Below are 19780 nucleotides of genomic sequence, written 5' to 3'. Positions count from 1 at the left end.
GCCATGGCTCTGTTGCCATGGCTACTGTTGCCATGGCTACTGTTGCCCCTCCTGGCATCTGGGACCGCATGGAGAAGGTAAGCTCTGGTGCCATGGCTACTGTTGCCATGGCTACTGTTGCCATGGCTACTGTTGCCATGGCTACTGTTGCCCCTCCCGACATCTGGGACCGGATGGAGAAGGTTTTTACCTAAATGTTTCTAAGTGTACCACTGTCCTCGTGTCAGTACTGACTAGTTCTAGCCTAAGTAAGAATTGGGGAACAATAAGTCCTTAACAAGATTATGGACCATGTTACAAGCTTTTTTGTAATGCATTATTTTGTAGATTGAAGGTTAGGGTTAGGGTTACCTCTACAGTAAGGGTTAGGGTTAGGGTTAGCTGTGCTCACAACTGTGGCTCCTGTTGTTCCAGGCTGCAGTAGTCCTTGCTAAGATGGTGGGCTATGTCAGCACAGGTACCGTGGAGTACCTCTACAGCGATGACGGATCTTTCTACTTCCTCGAGCTCAACCCAAGACTGCAGGTAAAGGAGGTTGTGGGTTTGAAGCCCAGTCTTATTGCATCCTGTAAATTGTAACTTGAACAGCTATATTTTTAGGGAGAACCACACCTCAAGCATTAGTTAACTGCATTAGTGGACTAAATCATTGCATGGTGGCCTTTGCTCAACATGGGGACTAGGGCCCAAGAAGAGTAATAATAGGTGTAATGACCAAACTGATTCAGATCCTCATGCAAGGTACTTAAATATAAACTTACATAAGACATACATACAAATTTACATACTATAAGACATATTAAGATTTTCTGTTGGCACACATTCTGGTTTACACATTGTCAATCACATATGACACTGAAAGCAAACAGTTTAGATCATTCTAAAACATTGAATAATTTTTTTGACCAAATTTGCAGGTTGAGCATCCGTGCACAGAGATGGTGGCAGACGTCAACCTTCCAGCTGCTCAGCTACAGGTTTGTGATAATAACCTGTTACTGGGTTATTTTCCCAATTATCATCTCTTTTCCCCTTTTTTTGTGAAATTCTGGCAAACATATTCACAGTAACCCTTCTCCCCCCCAGGTTGCAATGGGCGTGCCCCTGTACAGGATAAAGGACATCAGGCTGCTGTATGGAGAGGACCCCTGGGGGGACTCTACCATTGACTTCGACAGGTGGGGAAAGCCTTCTTTTTTGTATCATGGGCTAATGTAAACAATTTTGTTTACAGTTGTTTTTGTTTACAAACAGTTGTTTTTGTTTACCTCCCACAGCCCAGTGCACAAGCCAGTGCCGAGAGGTCATGTGATTGCAGCCAGGGTCACCAGCGAAAACCCAGATGAGGTAACTTTTCGCTAGTTTAACATCAGATTTCTGTAACTGTAACAGCTGTTCTCGGTAAGGTTCACTCACTCTCCAGTTTAACATCAGATTCTGGTGTTCTCATTAAGGGGGGTTTGAACATGCTTGCACACTGATGCTGAGGCTTCTTGGCAGCCATTAGGATTAGGATAAGGCACTAGCTAGTACTGTACTCTAACTCCTCCCGCCCCCAGGGTTTCAAGCCCAGCTCTTGGACAGTGCAGGAGCTGAATTTCCGCAGCAGTAAGAACGTGTGTGGTTAGGGTTAGGGTTGGGGTGTTAGGGTTAGAGGGTTAGGTTGTACATGACTAACCTTGCCCCCCTCCCCCCCCAGGGTTTGAAGCCCAGCTCTGGGACAGTGCAGGAGCTGAATTTCCGCAGCAGTAAGAACGTGTGGGGTTACTTCAGCGTGTCGGCCAGCGGAGGGTTACACGAGTTCGCGGACTCACAGTTTGGACACTGCTTCGCCTGGGGAGAGGACAGGGATGATGCTGTCTCGTAAGTTTCAATATTTGTTACTTTCTAGATGTAATATCATGAGTCCAATCATAAATGATGATATGAATTTTTTGGCCGGCAAATTCCTTCCTGATCCAAAGGCCAGTAATTATTGCTAAGACACAAAAAGATAAATGTAGTACGTCATCTAGCTTTTGATTAAAATTTGGACACTGCTTTGTATAATGTTTGACAAGTGTTTTCCTGGACCCCAGGAACATTTTGATAACACAGGATTTGTCACACTGGGAAGGCTTTCATATGTCAAGAAAAAAGGAGTACCAGTCCTCATCAACCTTGTGATAACTATTTGAGTGAGTGATTCTCCAACCAGTCATGTTGTGTTTCAGCAACATGGACGATGATAACACTGAAGGATTGTCACTCTGACAGGCCTTCCATATGAGAGTGTACCAGTCCTGTATAGCCCGTAAAACTGGTATATAGCAGGTATATGTCTGTGTTTTCCCCATACAGGAACATGGTGATTGCGCTGAAGGAACTGTCTATCCGGGGAGATTTCTGCACAACTGTGGAGTACATTTCCCTCATCAAGCTTCTGATTACAGTGTGTGTGACTGTACTGACTGTGACTGACAGTTTCTAACAGTCATGTTGTGTGTTTATAGGAACATGTTGTGTGTTTACAGGAACATGTTGTGTGTTTATAGGAACATGTTGTGTGTTTACAGGAACATGGTGATTGCGCTGAAGGAACTGTCCATTCGGGGAGATTTCCGCACAACTGTGGAGTACCTCATCAAGCTCCTAGAGACCGACACCTTCCAGAACAACGCCATCAGCACTGGCTGGCTGGACAGGCTCATCGCTGAGAAAGTACAGGTAGGAACAATGTACAGGTAGATTCCTGATGAGCAACTTTGTTTCAGTGTGCTTATACATGTAACTATTGCCTTGGATAAATCAGATTTTATGTTACTGGTAACTAACTACTGGTATCAGATACAGAGTGCAGTGGATCACTATCGCATGTGTAATCTGATATCCTAGCAGCTGTAACTTGATCCATACAGGCAGAGCGCCCTGACACCATGTTGGGTGTGATCTGTGGAGCCATGTGTAACCTGATATCTGTAATATGACCCATACAGGCAGAGAGACCTGACACCATGTTAGGTGTGATCTGTGGAGCCATGTGTAACCTGATACCCTAACAGCTGTAACTTGATCCCACAGGCAGAGCGCCCTGACACCATGTTAGGTGTGATCTGCGGAGCGATGCATGTAGCCGACCACCAGATAAAGAGCGCCGTGGATCACTATCGGATGTCGCTGGAGCGCGGACAGGTGTTGCCCCCGACAACGCTCACCAACACCGTCGAGGTCGAACTCATCTTCGAGGGCTTCAAGTACTGCCTGGAGGTGAGTAGAAAATTCTGTTCAATCTTCCCAACAGCCATTACAGCAGTTTGTTGATTTCCTGTATTTGTCCAAATTTGAGATCCAGCAGATTAGATTTGGGATTCATCAATGAAGGTTAGACATCCAGTCAAAAACAGTTACTCAAGCAACTGCCTATGTAATACTATGATTTTGGAAATGGTCAGACATTTCAGGTAGCATCCACTACCTTTTGTCAGTGACACTAAGAGACCAGAGGAGAAATGCAGGTTTATATTAAGCACGAACTGTTCATTGAATAGATTTGGGATTCCTTAGTACATTTTCCTCCTCCTCCCCCTCCAGGTGACGCGGCAGTCCCCGAGCTCCTACTTCCTAGTGATGAACAAATCCACCATTGAAGTGGACGTCCACAGGTGAGGCGTTTGTTTGTTTGTTTGTTTGTTTTGTTGAATCAGATCCCTTAAGTCTCTGAGATCTAAGGAAGGTTCTTGCTTTGCATTCAAGATTTACATGGTCTCCTACCAATGTTTAAACTTTAATGGCGTATTCTACTAATATGTCCCCCAGGTTGAGTGATGGAGGTCTCCCACCAATGTTTTTAATGCCCCCCCCCCGGGTTGAGTGATGGAGGTCTCCCACCAATGTTTTTAATGCCCCCCCAGGTTGAGTGATGGAGGTCTCCTACCAAAGTTAACCTATTTTTATGCCCCCCCCCCCCCAGGTTGAGTGATGGTGGTCTCCTCCTGTCATTCGACGGCAACAGCTACACGACCTACATGAAGGAGGAGGTGGATCGTTATCGCGTCGTCATTGGCAACAAGACCATCGTGTTCGAGAAGGAGAACGACCCGTCTGTTCTCAGGTGATCTGTGTTTTCCAAAAAGCAGTTACTCAAGCAACTAGATATGATTTTGGAAACGGTCAGACGTTTCAGCTAGTATCCACTACCTTTCATCAGTGACTGAGAGACCAGAGGGGAAATGCAGGTTTATAAGCACAAACTATTGATTGATATGCAAATAAGTGAAGACAAAACCTAAAAACTAACTCCTGAAGGTCGTTGTGCCCTTCAGGTCCCCTTCAGCGGGAAAGCTGCTGCACTACAGTGTGGAGGACGGAGGTCATGTGTTCAGCGGCCAGGCGTACGCAGAGATAGAGGTCATGAAGATGGTCATGGCCCTCACTGTCACAGAGAGCGGATGGTGGGTAGTTTTAAAACTTTTATGTGTTCTGCTGTTTCTGCTTTCAATTGGAAAGATGATTTCTTGCCTTTTTCTACCTAGATTGTGGAGGAAACTCGATCTCAGTCGCAGAGACTCAGAGGGATATTTACAATGTAGCTTTGTTTTGTATGTCATGGCATCATCTCTGATACTAGTCCTCTTTTCTGTGTTAAATAATGCCCATTTTGTTCCAAAGCGTCCATTTTGTAAAGCGAGCCGGAGCCATCCTGAGTCCAGGCAGCGTTGTAGCTAACCTGGCCTTAGACGACCCCAGCAGGGTTCAGCAGGCCCAGGTCTACACCACAGGCTTCCCCACTCACCACTCGGTCGACCTGAAGGGAGAGAAAATCAACCTCGTGAGTACCCTTACCGTCTGACCTTGTATGAACTCTGACCTGGCCTTAGATGACCCCAGCAGGCCCAGGTCTACACGACCGGCTTCCCTACTCACCACTCGGTCGACCTGAAGGGCGAGAAAATCAACCTTGTATGAACTCTGACCTGGCCTTGACCTGACCTTCACCCCTGTAAAGTTCAGCAGGCACAGGTTTGATTGATTTGGTTGAGTTTCTTTCTCTTGGTCCATACCACACGGTCAATTCAGGAAAAAAGGAGGCAGGAAAACTATTTGAAGATCTGTATTTTGCTTCATATTTTTTATTTCACTGCTGTTGGCTGATTGCGCTGTTTGTTGTTTTACAGATTTTCCAGGATGCTCGGCAGAAGCTGGAGAATGTAATGCGAGGCTACTGCCTCCCAAACCCTTACTTCAGACAGAAGGTACTGTAACAGTCATTCTGCTATACACAGTCAAACAACACATTTCATATATGGGAGATAGATTGTCTTACTGGCTTTCTTATCCCTACTTCAGACAGAAGGTACGACTGTGCTCTACAACCTTTAATGTTAGATAGATTGTCTTACAGATTTCCAAGTTTTTACAAAGTTACTACAACTTGCTTGTATTTCCCTCCCTGCGTTGCCTGAGAGACCCCACTACATTACATATATGGGAGATATGTTTAACTGTGTAATAAGGTTTTGCCCCTCTTAGACATTAAGGCTGCTTATTGATAACATTACAATAATAATAAAACTACAACTTGGTTATGTTTTGCCCCTGCAGACCCATGAGGCAGTGGAGACCCTGTTTTTCAGCTTTCTTGCTTCAGATATTTCCTATATTCCTTGGTACATGTGTCAGAAGTTACTCTATTTTCCCCCTGCAGACCCATGAGGCAGTGGAAACCCTGATGCGTTGCCTGAGAGACCCCACGCTGCCACTACTGGAACTGCAGGAGGTTATATCCACCACCTCCGGCCGCATCCCTGCACAGGTGGAGCGTTTAATAAGGAAACACCTGGCCACCTACGCATCCAACATCACCTCCGTACTCTGCCAGTTCCCCAGTCAGCAGGTGAGAATTAAAGTGAAAGTCTCAGGTAAAGTGATGAAAAGTGAAAGTCTCAGGTAAAGTGATGAAAAGTGAAAGTCTCAGGTAAAGTGATGAAAAGTGAAAGTCTCAGGTAAAGGAAACTGAAGGTACCAGGATCCCTGTATACATGTACATGTAGGTTGTTAAGCTGGAAGCTAAAAGGACATGGAAGCAGATTCTGCTCATCTACAGCCCCTGGTAGGTTGGCAATACCCCTGTGTTAGAGTCTCAACAACTTCACCAGCCAGCCATGCAGTGTCCCAACATTTGTTATGTTTCTAACAGGCGTTTTTTTCTGCCCCCCCCCCCCAGATAGCGACAGTGATTGACAGCCATGCAGCCACCCTTCAGAAGCGGGCGGAGAGAGACAACTTCTTCCTGAACACGCAGACCATCGTTCAGCTCGTGCAGCGATACCGCAGCGGGATCCGCGGGCACACGAAAACTGTTGTACAGGATATACTCAGGATGTACCTCAGGACCGAGGCACAGTTCCAGCACGGTAAGGAGTTCCTTAGAGTCTGTCTCAGTTCCAGCATGGTAAGAAGTTTGGTTCCTTAGGCTCAGTAAGACTGCTGTACAATATAAATCCTTGCTCCAGCATAGTAAGGAGTCTTGTTTTTTTAGACCCTTAAACTATAACACAGACTTTTGAAAGCAAATCTGTACTGGCTTTGGAGTTAGGCAGTAGGGAAAGGGTCAATGAAAACATGACTGTAACGGTTATAGCTGCTGTACTAACAGCATTCTGTGTACTCAGGTTTGTATGACTCTGTGTGTGACTCTAGTGGAGTTAGGTAGCAGGGAAACAGTTTACTAACAGTTTTACCATTCTGTGCAGGCTCCTATGACAAGTGTGTGGCTCTCCTATAGTTAGGTAGCAGGGAAACAGTAACAGTTTTATAACTCTGTGCAGGCTCCTATGACAAGTGTGTGGCTCTACTGAGGGAGAAGAACAAAGATAACATGGAGGAGGTTCTGGCCAGTATCTTGACTCACTCTCAGGTAAGACAATCCTCTGTACATCTTGATTGATTGCAGGCATATTTACTAGACAGGCACAGTTCTGGATAACATGACTGTCATGTTTTCCAACACCAGGTTGGTAAGATGAACCAGCTGGTGATCATGCTGATTGACCACTTGTGGGAGCGAGAGCCGGGTCTGACCCTAACACTGTACCAGGCCGGATCCATGAATGTTTACCTTGCTGTTTATGTGTAACTGCAGGTTGGTAAGATGAACCAGCTGGTGATTATGCTGATTGACCACCTGTGCGAGCGGGAGCCAGGCATGATCCTAACACTGTACCAGACCGGATCCATGAATGTTTACCTTGCTGTTTGCCCCCTGCAGGTTGGTAAGATGAACCAGTTGGTGATCATGCTGATTGACCACCTGTGCGAGCGAGAGCCGGGTTTGACCGATGACCTCACCAGCATCCTCAGCGAACTCACGACCTTGAACAAGACGGAAAACTCCAAGGTCGCCCTGCGAGCCAGACAGGTAGGAAAGTGTGTTTGACTTTAAATTTGTTTAATAAAACAGTTAAAATATAGATCAAGCACCCAAAGTTTGTTTCCTACTTATGCAGGAGAAAGCTGACTCAGACAAGGTATCAGGTGATCTGTGCTAGTCTTGCCATCAAGGTGTAATTTGTTTGTTTGTTTGTTTAGGTGTTGATCGCAGCGCACCAGCCGTCCTACGAGCTTCGGCACAACCAGGTGGAGTCCATTTTCCTGTCAGCCATCGACATGTACGGCCACCAGTTCTGCCCTGAGAACTTACAGGTGAGACCTAAAAACTTACAGGTGAGACCTTAGCAAAACTTACAGGGGAGACCTTAGCAAAACTTACAGGGGAGACCTTAGCAAAACTTACAGGGGAGACCTTAGCAAAACTTACAGGGGAGACCTTAGCAAAACTTACAGGGGAGACCTTAGCAAAACTTACAGGGGAGACCTTAGCAAAACTTACAGGGGAGACCTTAGCAAAACTTACAGGGGAGACCATTTTCAAAGTTACTGGTGAGACCACTTTTATTTTATATCACAACTTACAGACCCAACATACTGGTAATATCATCTGTAACTTACAGATGAGCCTACTTTAAAACCTACAGGTCAGAACAAGTTCAAAATCAGCAAGTGAGACAATGTGAAAACAAGTCAGACAGCTAGCGAGACAAGTCAATTTACTAACTATTGTCAGTTAATAGCAACTGTAACAGGACTGGTACTAATTAATCAAGCAGAAATAGTTGGAACAATCATAGAAGCAACTAAAAACAGCATGTTGCTTTTTGTTTGAAAAACTCTCCTATCGCTAACTAGTATATTTACCATTTTTCACCTTCTATTTTATAGCACAGTCAATTCTGTTTCTTTTATTTCCCTCTGTTCTGTAAATCCGTGTCTCAGTTTTCACCCCAAGACGACTTCCACTACTTCCTCGACCCTGACTTCTGGCTTCTCACTGCACATGCTCAGGCCCTGGTAGGGAGGCTTAGAACTGGTAGAATTACACTGTCCAGAATAGATCCTTGGTTAACTTTCTTGACAAAAGCAAGTTGACTGCCTCCTTGATTGCACCTGTATGACCCAACAGTTCTGAACCAGTAGCCTGACTCTCTATGTAGTAACTGTTTAAAAGTAGCTGCTTAATTAGAGAAAAGGTCTGGCATGTGTCTCACATAATAAATGTAACTGGAAAAAAAGGAATTGTTTTGTAAGAAATTTAATAAGTCAATGCCCAAAGGCTCTGATTGCACAGTACACAATTATATGTAACGTATAAAATTAAGGTTTTACATTTTTAGTCTATTGAAATCTACTAGTATCTGATTTTTTGTGTGCATTTCTGGGGGCTTCGATGCCTTCTCTGGAGTTAGTGGCTAGTAATCAGTCACTGTGGGTTTGTGGTTGCAGGAAAAATTGTACATTGTAGATAATTAGTGAAAACACAATAGACATTGTAACCAGACACCTGACTGTAACCTGACACCTGACTGTAACCAGACACCTGACTGTAACCTGACACCTGACTGTAACCGGACACCTGACTGTAACCTGACACCTGACTGTAACCAGACACCTGACTGTAACCTGACACCTGACTGTAACCTGACACCTGACTGTAACCTGACACCTGACTGTAACCTGACACCTTAGTAAACTGTAACTGGACACCTAGCCATGGAGTAGCAAGTAGCATTTACCTTAAACCATAGAACTGTAAAAATTCTGCCACCTGACACCATGCTGTAACCTGACACCTTCCCTCCATGCTGCTCACCTCCCTGCGTCCGTCCACTGCAGACCCCGCCTGGTGCCCGATTTTTCGTCGGACTCTGTAGAGAAAACCTCGTTGAAGAGGTAACGGCCTCGGCTGGCTGGTTTGTTTGTTTGTTTGTTTGTTTGTTTGTTTGGTAGATTTCCTGTTTGGTTGTGACTTCTGTCTGCTTCAGTCTTCTATAAGTTCTGTCATGGTTTGGTGCAACTTGTTTTCTGCTGTTACTGAATTTTTTTTAGCAGTCATACATCTGTTTGTTTTCAAAGAAAAATGCACCTTTAGATAATGAACGGCTGTAAATCACACATTGCTGATTACTGATGAAAGTTTTCTGAGATAAAAAGTTATATCTGAAGCTTTATTGACACTAGTACATTTGGATTCGAATCATTTTCTGTACATGTGTGGTGGCCAAAGTAGAAAAGTAGACGAAAAGGTAGAACAACGCATGTCCAGGGATGTTAGCTAAAATATAAACAATGAAAGCAGACTTAAAGGTTTCCAATGGCCAGTGTATCAGTCCCTTTCCTGATCGAAACATCAAGTTTTTTTACCCTGAATAATAATGTAAATGTTGTGAATCTTGCTGTGACAGTTATTTTCCGTGTAGGACAGCATGTTTCACCATTTTCTTTATAAATTAAATTAATATTACATTGTACAGTTATACTTATCACTTTAGTATTAAGTATTTTGAATATTGAATCATATGTCTGTTTCCAGATCTAGAGTGCACTAACATGTAACAGACTGAGTTGGTTTGTAGTGTTTAACAGACTGAGTGTGTTTCTTTGGCATAACCCATTTTTGTTTGAAAAATTTCTGTGCAGTTCAGCTCTTTAGATAGAAATAGCCCCTTGCTTACATTCTTTGTTTAATGACAGTCATACAATATGTACATTGAATGACTAGATGGAGATTTCAAGTTCTGTCAGATGATTTTAAAACACTTTAGCATATTAGATAAAGTTGAAACCATTGCTTGGTCTTGACATCCATGGTGGATTCTAGAAGTGGCTATAATTTGGTTAATTTGCCATCCATGTATTTTGATGATGTAAAAAGCTTCTTGTATTATCAATATCCTGGTCTTTATTCAAACCTTCCTGATCCAAACCTGGTCCCTGCCTAGAACATGTTGAATGTCCAACAGGTACTGGTCAAGGCTAGTCTCTGCCAGGCTTCGGGAGGCGGCTGGAAGAAGTAGAAATTGGTCAAGAATAACAAGATAACATTCAAGTATTTTCCAAGAAGTTAAATTGGTGTTACAGGCCTGAGGAGTTAAATGAGTAAGAAATGACTGAAAGTTGATTATTTTGTCCTGTGTTTGTTACAGAAACTGATCATGTCAGAGACGTCTATATTTGACGTTCTGCCGAGTTTTTTCTACCACACGAACCGCGTGGTGCGAATGGCAGCTCTGGAGGTGTACGTGCGTCGGGCCTACATCGCGTACGAAGTCATGAGCCTGCAGCATCAGCAGCTGTCAGACGAAACCTGCGCAGTCGAGTTCCAGTTCATGCTGCCGGCTTCACACCCTAACAGGTAAACATGGTTGTTTGTTTGTTTGTTTGTTTGTCTCTCATCCTAACAGGTACTCTGTACTTTTGTTTGTTTGTTTGCCTGTAGTCAAAGGCCAAATAGGCCAAAAAAGAACTGAAATTTTTGTTGTTTTCCTTCTATCCCAACAGGTTTGCATGCATGCATGTTTGTCACTTCTTTGATGAAGATGACTAAATATTTTTTTTAAACCCAACAGTTAAATTTTTCTTCAACGTTTGTCTCCTATCCCAACATTGATTTTCTTTTCTCCACTTAGAAAATTTTTTTACTAAGCCCATAGAGCAGCAAGTGTTGCTTGTTTTTTTTGCTAGTAGATTGAAGATTGTTGTGCAGGTCCTGAGTTAATGATATTGATAATGTTATGATATGTGTGTGTTGATAATTTGTTATGATATGTGTGTGTGTTGCCCCTGCCTATCAGATATGGGCTCACCAACAGGTATGGACTTCTCAAAAATTATATTTCTCATAAAAAATAACTTACATGTACTTCTCACCATAGGATCCTCACAAGTGCATAAGATACCTGAAGTCTGAATATTACTCGCTTTAGTCAAATGTTTATTTACTAACTGCTCTTGATATTGTGCTAAAAGGTATGATATGATATAATGCAATAAATCTAATGTCCACAGTGGTATGGTTGGTGACAGATTCTGAATGTTTACAATGTATGTTAACTTTACAAATCAGGGCTGGAAATACTGCTACATACAATGTAATTATGCACTTTTGTGCACCTAATGCAATATTGGAGCTGTGCACCTACTAGTAATTTTTCCCTCTGGGAGCACCTGCTAGTAGATATTTGGCCTTGCACTGACTTTAAGTTCTAGCTTCTGCTTGTAACTACATGTACTTTTTCTTCTCTCTTCCCATTTTACTGATTCAGAAGTGTGCTACTTTATATATAGTACAACATTTCTTGCATGCCCCCAAATTTTTCTGTTGCATGACTGAGTGTATATTTGTAGGAAAATTGAGTGCACCTATCGCCCAAATGACTTTTGAGACCTGCTCATGTAAGGATTCGTAGTAGATGCTAAAGATGTTGACTAATAGTATTTTATAATACAAATGTTGTATAGGATTACTGTAAGAGTTTGAGGGTTATTTGTTGCCCTGTTAACTTGGGTTAACTAATGTGTTAGGATTACTGTAAGAGTTTGAGGGTTAATGTTGTGCATGTGTTGCATTGTTTAACTCAGGTTAACTAATGTGTTAGGACTACTGTTACAGTTACACAGGTAGAGTTGAGGGTTAACGTTGTGCATTTGTTGCCCTGTTAACCCAGGTACGGCTTCCCTGTGCGGTAAGTACTCAGCTCTGCACTTCCTACAGTAACTCTGTAACCTGGGCCGCGCAGCTAGGGGGGGGGGGGTCCTGCTTGTCTTGGAGTCTCCTACCAGAGGATAAGGCTTTCTCAGCAGGCTAAAGGTTAACCTCCCTGCTGCCTAACTCTGTCACCAGTTCAAATTTGCAATACATGGCATTGCATAATTTCATGGAATTCTATGAAGAAAAAGGTGGTTTTGACCACAATGATGGCATTTTATATGATAAGGCTCCTCTAAATGCTAAAAGTTAAACAGCAAAATGTTTATATGGATTTGCTCAGGAATTTAATCATGTAATCTTGTCATATTTTGTCTGACCATGATTTCCATGAAAAGTGGTGAGAAGGCTGATTCAAGTATTTCATGAAAAGGCTCAAACAAACACACATTATACATCCCTGGCCTTGGTGCTGAACACAGTGTGATTATTTGTCATGAGTATTTCCTGAGTTTTAAAACAAAACAAACAAACAAACAACAAACAAAACAACATCCTTCCCTCCCAGACAAGTGAGTTCCCCCCCCCCCAGTTCTGCCCCAGGTTCTGTTCTGAAATGTTACACGACGCTCATCTGTTTGTCCTTCCTTCTCCCTTCTCTCTTTCCCTCCATCCTGTGTCGGCAGATGCCTTGCTCGTGCTTTGCTTCTGGAGAACCATCTCCATGGTGATCTCCATGGCGATGCCCCGCCCGACGATGCCCCGCCCGACAACACTGACCTTGACCTCCATGTCAGACCTAGGTTCTCATTCTCGCTTTCTTTGTGTCGTTTTAGTTAGCCTTTTTGCACATCTTTCATCGTTATGTTGTATTCTTCAAAGTTGATATACCTTAGTTGAGATGGTACATGTAGCCAGACTGGTTTCGAATAATTGTTTCTGCCTTGCTTAAGTGTATTTCTTTGTACAGTTCAGCTCTTGTTTAGTCTGGCAGGCATATCAGCACTGTGTTGTTCTGTTGTTTCCCCTGTATGAACCTTACAGCCTATACATCTGTGTGTAACTTACAACATTGTACATTATGTACATCTGTGTGTAACTTACAACATGTACATTATGTACATCTGTGTGTAACTTACAACCTTACAGTCTGTACATCTGTGTGTAACACTCTGTGTCTGTAGCAAACATCACAACTGTGAGGGAATTTCTACCGTACAACTCTCTTCCATTCCAACTCCTCTGTGAACTATTTTATAGAACTTCTGGAAACTCTCTACTATAATTATATAGAATAGAACTGTATACAAAATGTAATTATGGAGCTCTATAGAATTCTGTCAAACTCTGGAACTGTACGTTGTGTAATATCTGTTTGGAATTCTGGAACTCTTTGGATTCCAGGAGTTCTATGGAGCTCTGTGCATGGAATTCAGTAAAGATCTGTAAACCTTACGGAGCTCTATAGACTCTATAGAACTCTATAAATCACTTGAAAGTTGTCTCTGCTGTTACACTTCCTCCTGTTCCCTGGCGATGTTCCTGCAGACATCCGGCGCGTAAAAAGTACCCCCTGCTGAAGGTCAGCTCACTCAGCGAGGATGCAGACGTGCCCGACATGAGCATTAGGTGCTCTTCTTTAATTACTCCTTATTATCACACTGGCTCCTTACTTCTGCTGCATCACAAAACAATCCTAGCTGTGCCTGACATGAGCATTAGGTGCTCCTCTTACTTAACTCTTATCACACAAACTGCTTACTTCTTATCATCACACTGACTCCTTATTTCTGCTGCATCACAAAACAATCCTAGCTACAAATGTATGCCTGACATGAGCATTAGGTGCTCCCCTTCCTTCCTTCTCTCTACAATTATCACACAAACCGACATGAGCCTTTGGTGCTCTTATTTAATTACTTCCTTCCTTTACAATCATCACTCTGCAATTGACATGAGCCTTAGCTATAGGTGCTCTTCTTTAATTACTTCCTTCCTTTACAATCATCACACTGCCAGACATGAGCCTTTGGTGCTCTGACTCCTTATTATCACACTGCAGCTGACTCCTTACTACTGCTGCATCACAAAACAAATGTACCCAGAACCGTGCCTGTGTACATTGTACATGTCATGTAGCTGTGCCTGTCATGTACCTTAGGTGCTCCGCTTCCTTTATTCCCTGCCTCATTAGGTTCACAAACTGATGGTTAGATTACTGCAAGATGTTGTGGGTATTGTATCCAGAACCGTGCCTGTGTACATGTAGCTGTAGCTGTGCCTGTGCCTGTCATGTCCTTAGGTGCTCCGCTTCCTTTATTCCCTGCCTCATCGGGACACAACTGATGGTTAGATAGCACTACTGCACTGCAAGATGTGGTGGGTATTGTATTCAGAAAAAGCATGGTTCTGGATATATAGTCACTGTCATTGTTTAGCTCTGCAGGATCTAGCAAATACCTCGTGGTCTCCACAGTCATATAACCTGCTGCATGGCTGAAGTTCATACGTTAGCTCTGCTACACATTTGCTAATAATGTCACACTTACAATATAGCTACATTGCTAATAATGTCACACTTAGCTACACGTGCCTTCATATTGTCTGGTGCTTTGTCTGAAGTGTCCAGTGGTAAATTCTGTTGTTTTTATATAGTTGACAGAGAAAAAAAGCATGGGAAGATGTTGAATTTATTTTTATGGGACTTATTTTTTTGTTCAGGAATGATGTTGCACATTAACTTCTACTGTCACAGTCACAGTGACATTTTTTTTCATCAGTATGATCCCATTTACTTTTATTACTTCTTTCACAGCTCCATCATGCCCACATGTGAAACCATCATTATCATCAGCGTTCTGACATTTCACCTCTCCCCTTTAACCCCTAACCTTTCACAGGGATTGTTTTTCAGTGACGGATTTTTTTCAGCAAAAACTATTCTTTTTTAATAATGGAAAAATGTCACCATCAGAATTCTTCTTATTCATCAAGACAATTTTATATTCAATTGATACAAGTTTTCTGCTATTCACAATAAAAGGATCCACATAAGTCAGTTGCAAACTGCTCGCATGTGTTTGTAGTTTAATTAACAAAAAGCTTTTAAACAGCACTGTTCTAACACATATAGCTGCATGATGTATGCACAATGTTTTGTACAATTGTACATAGGGATTACAAGGATATTGCAGGGTTTAAGAGGCATTTGAAATGGCTGCATTTAACAGTGTTTCCCACCCCTGTACCCCCCACAGAGCCCCCCGGAAGGCCCTTGATGACGGCACGCTGCCCCGAGTCGCGAGTTTGGGGGAGAACATGAATGACCTTGACCTTCCTCCGTGCCAGCGGATGGGTGCCATGGTCGCCTTTGACAGTTTCTCAGCTTTCACCAAGTAAGTCTCAACTTTCTTAGACTCAGTTTTAGATGTATAATAGGACCTTAGATGTCTTTAACCAGTGCCATGCCATGGTTGCTTTCGACAGTTTCTCAGCTTTCACCAAGTAAGTCTCAACTTTCTTAGACTCAGTTTTAGATGTATAATAGGACCTTAGATGTCTTTAACCAGTGCCATGCCATGGTCGCTTTCGACAGTTTCTCAGCTTTCACCAAGTAAGTCTCAACTTTCTTAGACTCAACAAGCCAAGTCTTTGACGTATGATAGGACCTTAGATGTCTGTAAGGCCATGCCTTTGTCACTTCAACAGCTTTTCAGTGTTCACCAATTAAATCTGTCAGAGCCAAGTCAGCAGCAGAGAAGGTGTTATAATTAGCAGGGACGACTTACGGCTAAAGGGTTTTGCTATCTTGTTATTTTGTTTGTGTGTGTTTGCAGAGTTGTTGTTGTTTTGTTTGATGTTGTGTTTATTTCCCAGAGATTTTGCTGAGTTCCTGGATTTGGCGGCACCTGTCCAAACGAACTCGCCGTATGTGTACAGAAAGTACCCTGAGTTTGGGTGTCTCTGGGCAAGGTTCACATGCCCCCCTCCCCACCAATATGCTTTACCCCACGCACAGTCCCACACAAAAGCACTCTGCAAGGTGTCCTTCCTATATCTATATATGCTGGCCTCGGCTGTTGGAGGGTTAATTTGGCAGGGAAAAGGTTTCACAGCTGTACTGTTATACTGGCAGGTGAAGCTGGAGAAGGGTTAATGCAGCATGTGCAACAACCACAGGACTGGGGTTTCCATGGAAACCTACATTAACATGGTAACCATGGTTACCAGATAGTTACCATCATGGTAACTTAAGCACTTCATGGTTACCGTGGTCACACCTTAGTTACCATGGTCACCGGTAACTATAGGGTACCACTTTATATTTCCTCGGTATCCAGTGATAACCTGTGTGTATCCATGGTAACTGGTAAGCACGTCATCATTACCTGGTCACACATTGGTTACCATGGTCAACAGTAACCATGGTTACGACATTTCCACCATATCCAGTCATAACCTGGTGTGTAACCATGGTGACTTGTATGTAACCATGGTGACCTGCATGTAACCATGGTAACCTGTTGTTTCCAGCCTGTTCCAGGAAGTGATGTCGATGTTCCGTGCAAGCCCCCCTCCCTCCCCCAGCTTCGACCGGAACAGCGCAGGGTTCCTGGACACAAAGGGAACCTCCGGCATCTACGGCAGCAGCGACTCTCTCAGCAGCCTTAACGAACAGGTGAGCACAGGTGGTACACAGGTGTTACTTAGGTGTTATACAGGTGTGTTAGGCAGGTGTGTTAGGCAGGAACGCAGGGTTCCTGGACAAGGGAATGTCCGGCATCTACGGCAGCAGCGACAGTCTGTCCAGCCTTAATGAACAGGTGAGCACAGGTGTTACACAGGTGTGTTAGGCAGGTGCATTAGGCAGGTGTGTTAGGCAGGTGTGTTAGGCAGGAACAGCGCAGGGTTCCTGGACACAAAGGGAACGTCCGGCACCTACGGCAGCAGCGACAGTCTGTCCAGCCTTAACGAACAGGTGAGAACAGGTGTGTTACACAGGTGTTAGGCAGGTGATACACAGGTGTGTTCAGGTGGGTAAGAAAGGTGAACAGGTGAGCTATTAGGAATGCCCGAGTCTTGGAAAAGGGACCCTCTAAAATGTATGGCAGTGCTGACAGTTGAGGTTTAACATGTTATAGAACAGTAATTGTATGAATAAATCACATACTTGGTATACATCATGACTTTGTTATAGAGGTAAGCTAAACAGGTGTACAGGCCAGGTAGGCAGGTGATATTGGCACACAGGTGAGTTAAGGTTGAACAGGTGTAAGAGTTAAGGTTGGACAGGTGTAACTCTCTAAGCAAGCATGCAAATCTACAAACACACGTTGATACCAATCCCATGCCTTCACAACACATGACTCTCCACAGACAAACTGGAGAAAAAATAAGACAGTCTGCCATTTTGTTTTCCAGCAGGGACGTCCTAAGGCATCAAGGTCACCTTCACTGGCTTCTCTTGGGGTAAAAAAAACACAAAAAGTTCCTTAAAATTTCCCAAAAGCTCAATTAACCAATCATCAAGGGTGTCACAAATCCACTCTCTTCCTATTAACCAATCAGGACAGTTTTTACAAACTCTTTTTTCAGAATGACTTATTTTGGGTCAAGGTTCATGATCTTTTGGCTTGTAGACCAATAAGAAAGGGTCTAACAAATGAAGCCTTTTAGTAGACCAATCAGCAAGAACTTAAGGTGAAGGTCATGATCTGCCTCCCAACCAATCAGCAGTGTTCTTACAAATCTAGTTACCTTACTCAAGGGTCAAGGTCACAGCCATTGTAACATGATCCTACAGTGCCATCTTGTACAACAATCATGTCCTTAATTTGCTGCTTGTATTTCTGCTGAAGAGCTGATTTTCATGGATGACATCTTCCCTAAACTAAATATCTGAATGAAAGGATGAGAATAGTTTGATTCAAAATTGGAAGTGTTAAAACATGATTTTTGTGCATAAAAATCAGCACAGCTAGTAAGTAGCTACTTTCCTAATATAAGGGTTATGGATAGGATAGGAGAACTTGGCAAAATTAAGGTGAAGAATTGGCCAGGGCAATTGGCCACAGTTAACGATAACGTTTCTCCCATGACACAAATTTGCTGTGTGGAAAAAATAACCTCAATGGTGACCAAACTCATTATTACTTGATCCTGCAACATTGTTATAAGATATGATGTAAGATGTGTTAATTGGTTAATTTTTATACCCCCCAGACGGCAGGCACAGATGAGCCGATCCACATTGTGAACGTCGCGATCCGATTGGCCCAGCACATGGACAGCAACGACCTTTCTGACATGTTCAAGGACTTCGCTCAGTCTAACGTAAGTCCTTTTTCTTCGTTTCATGAAGTTAACGGTGTACAATGTGTATTGAAATTCAAAGAATTTTGTTTGTTTGTTTGCGCCTGAGAGATCTACCCGTAGCCCCCTTCCCTGTTGAGGGTGAGGTTGTAAGTTCTTTCATAAATAGCCTCATATGTTATTATAATAATTACCTCCGGGGAAGGAGATATCCTTCCGCGAGGAGGTTTTACTATTGTTCGAAACATTTCTGTCAGCAGCTGTTTCTCGCGATCGACTGGACGGATTGGTCTGTTGTTCGGTATACGTATTGCTGTTGGGCTGCAGATGATGCAGAACGTTTTTGTTTAATTGTATATGTGTTTATGGGCGTCGAAATAAAAGGTTTTTAAGTGCTCCGGACACCCCCGCCATGCTGAAAATGGAATTTACCATGTTGTTAAGGAATGGGGAGGTTTCAGTTTTGGGTCTTACCATTTAAAAGGGGTCAAACAGAGGGGTGTCTGCTTCCGATATGTATTTTGAAATATTATCGCAGTTGTATCTCGCGTTGGGGTAGACTGGACTCGGTGTATGTTCTTCTAATGGGCTGTAGATGGTGCAGGTTTTTTTGTTTTTATTGTATATGTGTTTTGGGGCGTAAAAATCTGAAAATCGTCGCGCGCGGCGCTGGGCTGGCTGCCAGCGCAACTTCCGGGTGGGCCAATGGGTCAGGGGTCAACGCCCTCTTGCGCAATCTTGGATGTTTTCGGCGTATAGTACGACTTCTTAACTTACAAATACCGTGGTATACTGTCTTAGACGTTCTCGACATGCATTTTTACCGTGGGTACATGGTATGGGCTGCAGATGAAAATGTTGACCAGTCCAGGAACGCTAAATCTAACACATAAAATTCAACACCATCAACTATACAGAACAAACAACATGGAAAAATATACAATAAAAAGCCCGGAGGTATAAAATCTCAGATTTTACTTGTTGTTGTTGTTGTTGTTCAGCGCTCAGTGCTGATGAATGTTGTTGTTTTTTGTTGTTGTTTAGCGTTCGGTGCTGTTTGACCGTGGGATTCGGCGTGTGACTTTCGTCGTCCTTCAGGAGAGAGACTTCCCAAAGTTCTTCACCTTCCGAGCGCGAGACTTGGTGGGTTCTTATTCTTCTTCTGATTATTGATTCTTCTTCTGATTATTGACATTTCAGTAGACATTCCTAGAACATACAACAGTCGAATTAAAGATTATTGATGATCGAGTTGGTTGATTGATTAATTGATGTATTGATGTATTTCCCAGTTTGAAGAAGACCGAATCTATCGGCACCTGGAACCGGCGCTCGCCTTCCAGCTCGAGCTCAACCGCATGAGGACCTTTGACCTCACGGCGCTCCGAACATCCAACCGCAAGATGCACCTGTACCTGGGGGCAGCCAAGGTCAGAATGGGGGAGGGGC

General features: G+C 43.2%; 1 protein-coding gene across 1 annotated transcript in view; it reads left to right on the top strand.

Moving 5' to 3' along the window:
- The window catches only part of LOC109486903 (acetyl-CoA carboxylase-like), a 35684-nt gene that overhangs the window by 4820 nt on the left and 11084 nt on the right, over positions 1 to 19780 (top strand). Inside the window, exons 11-36 of the mRNA XM_019790810.1 lie at positions 415 to 525; positions 918 to 977; positions 1087 to 1178; positions 1278 to 1347; positions 1700 to 1863; positions 2556 to 2706; positions 3061 to 3246; positions 3571 to 3641; positions 3950 to 4090; positions 4302 to 4430; positions 4648 to 4807; positions 5154 to 5231; positions 5684 to 5872; positions 6203 to 6392; positions 6807 to 6895; positions 7247 to 7396; positions 7567 to 7680; positions 10518 to 10726; positions 12706 to 12822; positions 13568 to 13648; positions 15277 to 15414; positions 16553 to 16697; positions 17441 to 17488; positions 18242 to 18352; positions 19376 to 19474; positions 19624 to 19761. Of these exons, the coding sequence (XP_019646369.1) occupies positions 415 to 525; positions 918 to 977; positions 1087 to 1178; positions 1278 to 1347; positions 1700 to 1863; positions 2556 to 2706; positions 3061 to 3246; positions 3571 to 3641; positions 3950 to 4090; positions 4302 to 4430; positions 4648 to 4807; positions 5154 to 5231; positions 5684 to 5872; positions 6203 to 6392; positions 6807 to 6895; positions 7247 to 7396; positions 7567 to 7680; positions 10518 to 10726; positions 12706 to 12822; positions 13568 to 13648; positions 15277 to 15414; positions 16553 to 16697; positions 17441 to 17488; positions 18242 to 18352; positions 19376 to 19474; positions 19624 to 19761 (3231 nt within the window). The remainder of the gene's footprint in view (positions 1 to 414; positions 526 to 917; positions 978 to 1086; positions 1179 to 1277; positions 1348 to 1699; positions 1864 to 2555; positions 2707 to 3060; positions 3247 to 3570; positions 3642 to 3949; positions 4091 to 4301; positions 4431 to 4647; positions 4808 to 5153; positions 5232 to 5683; positions 5873 to 6202; positions 6393 to 6806; positions 6896 to 7246; positions 7397 to 7566; positions 7681 to 10517; positions 10727 to 12705; positions 12823 to 13567; positions 13649 to 15276; positions 15415 to 16552; positions 16698 to 17440; positions 17489 to 18241; positions 18353 to 19375; positions 19475 to 19623; positions 19762 to 19780) is intronic.

This window comes from Branchiostoma belcheri, unplaced genomic scaffold (assembly GCF_001625305.1).
Source record: "Branchiostoma belcheri isolate BF01 breed outbred unplaced genomic scaffold, Haploidv18h27 scaffold84, whole genome shotgun sequence".
In the NCBI taxonomy this organism is placed as follows: Eukaryota; Metazoa; Chordata; class Leptocardii; order Amphioxiformes; family Branchiostomatidae; genus Branchiostoma; species Branchiostoma belcheri.
Note: the sequence above shows the minus strand (reverse complement) of the source record. Positions and strands in the feature narration are given on the sequence as shown.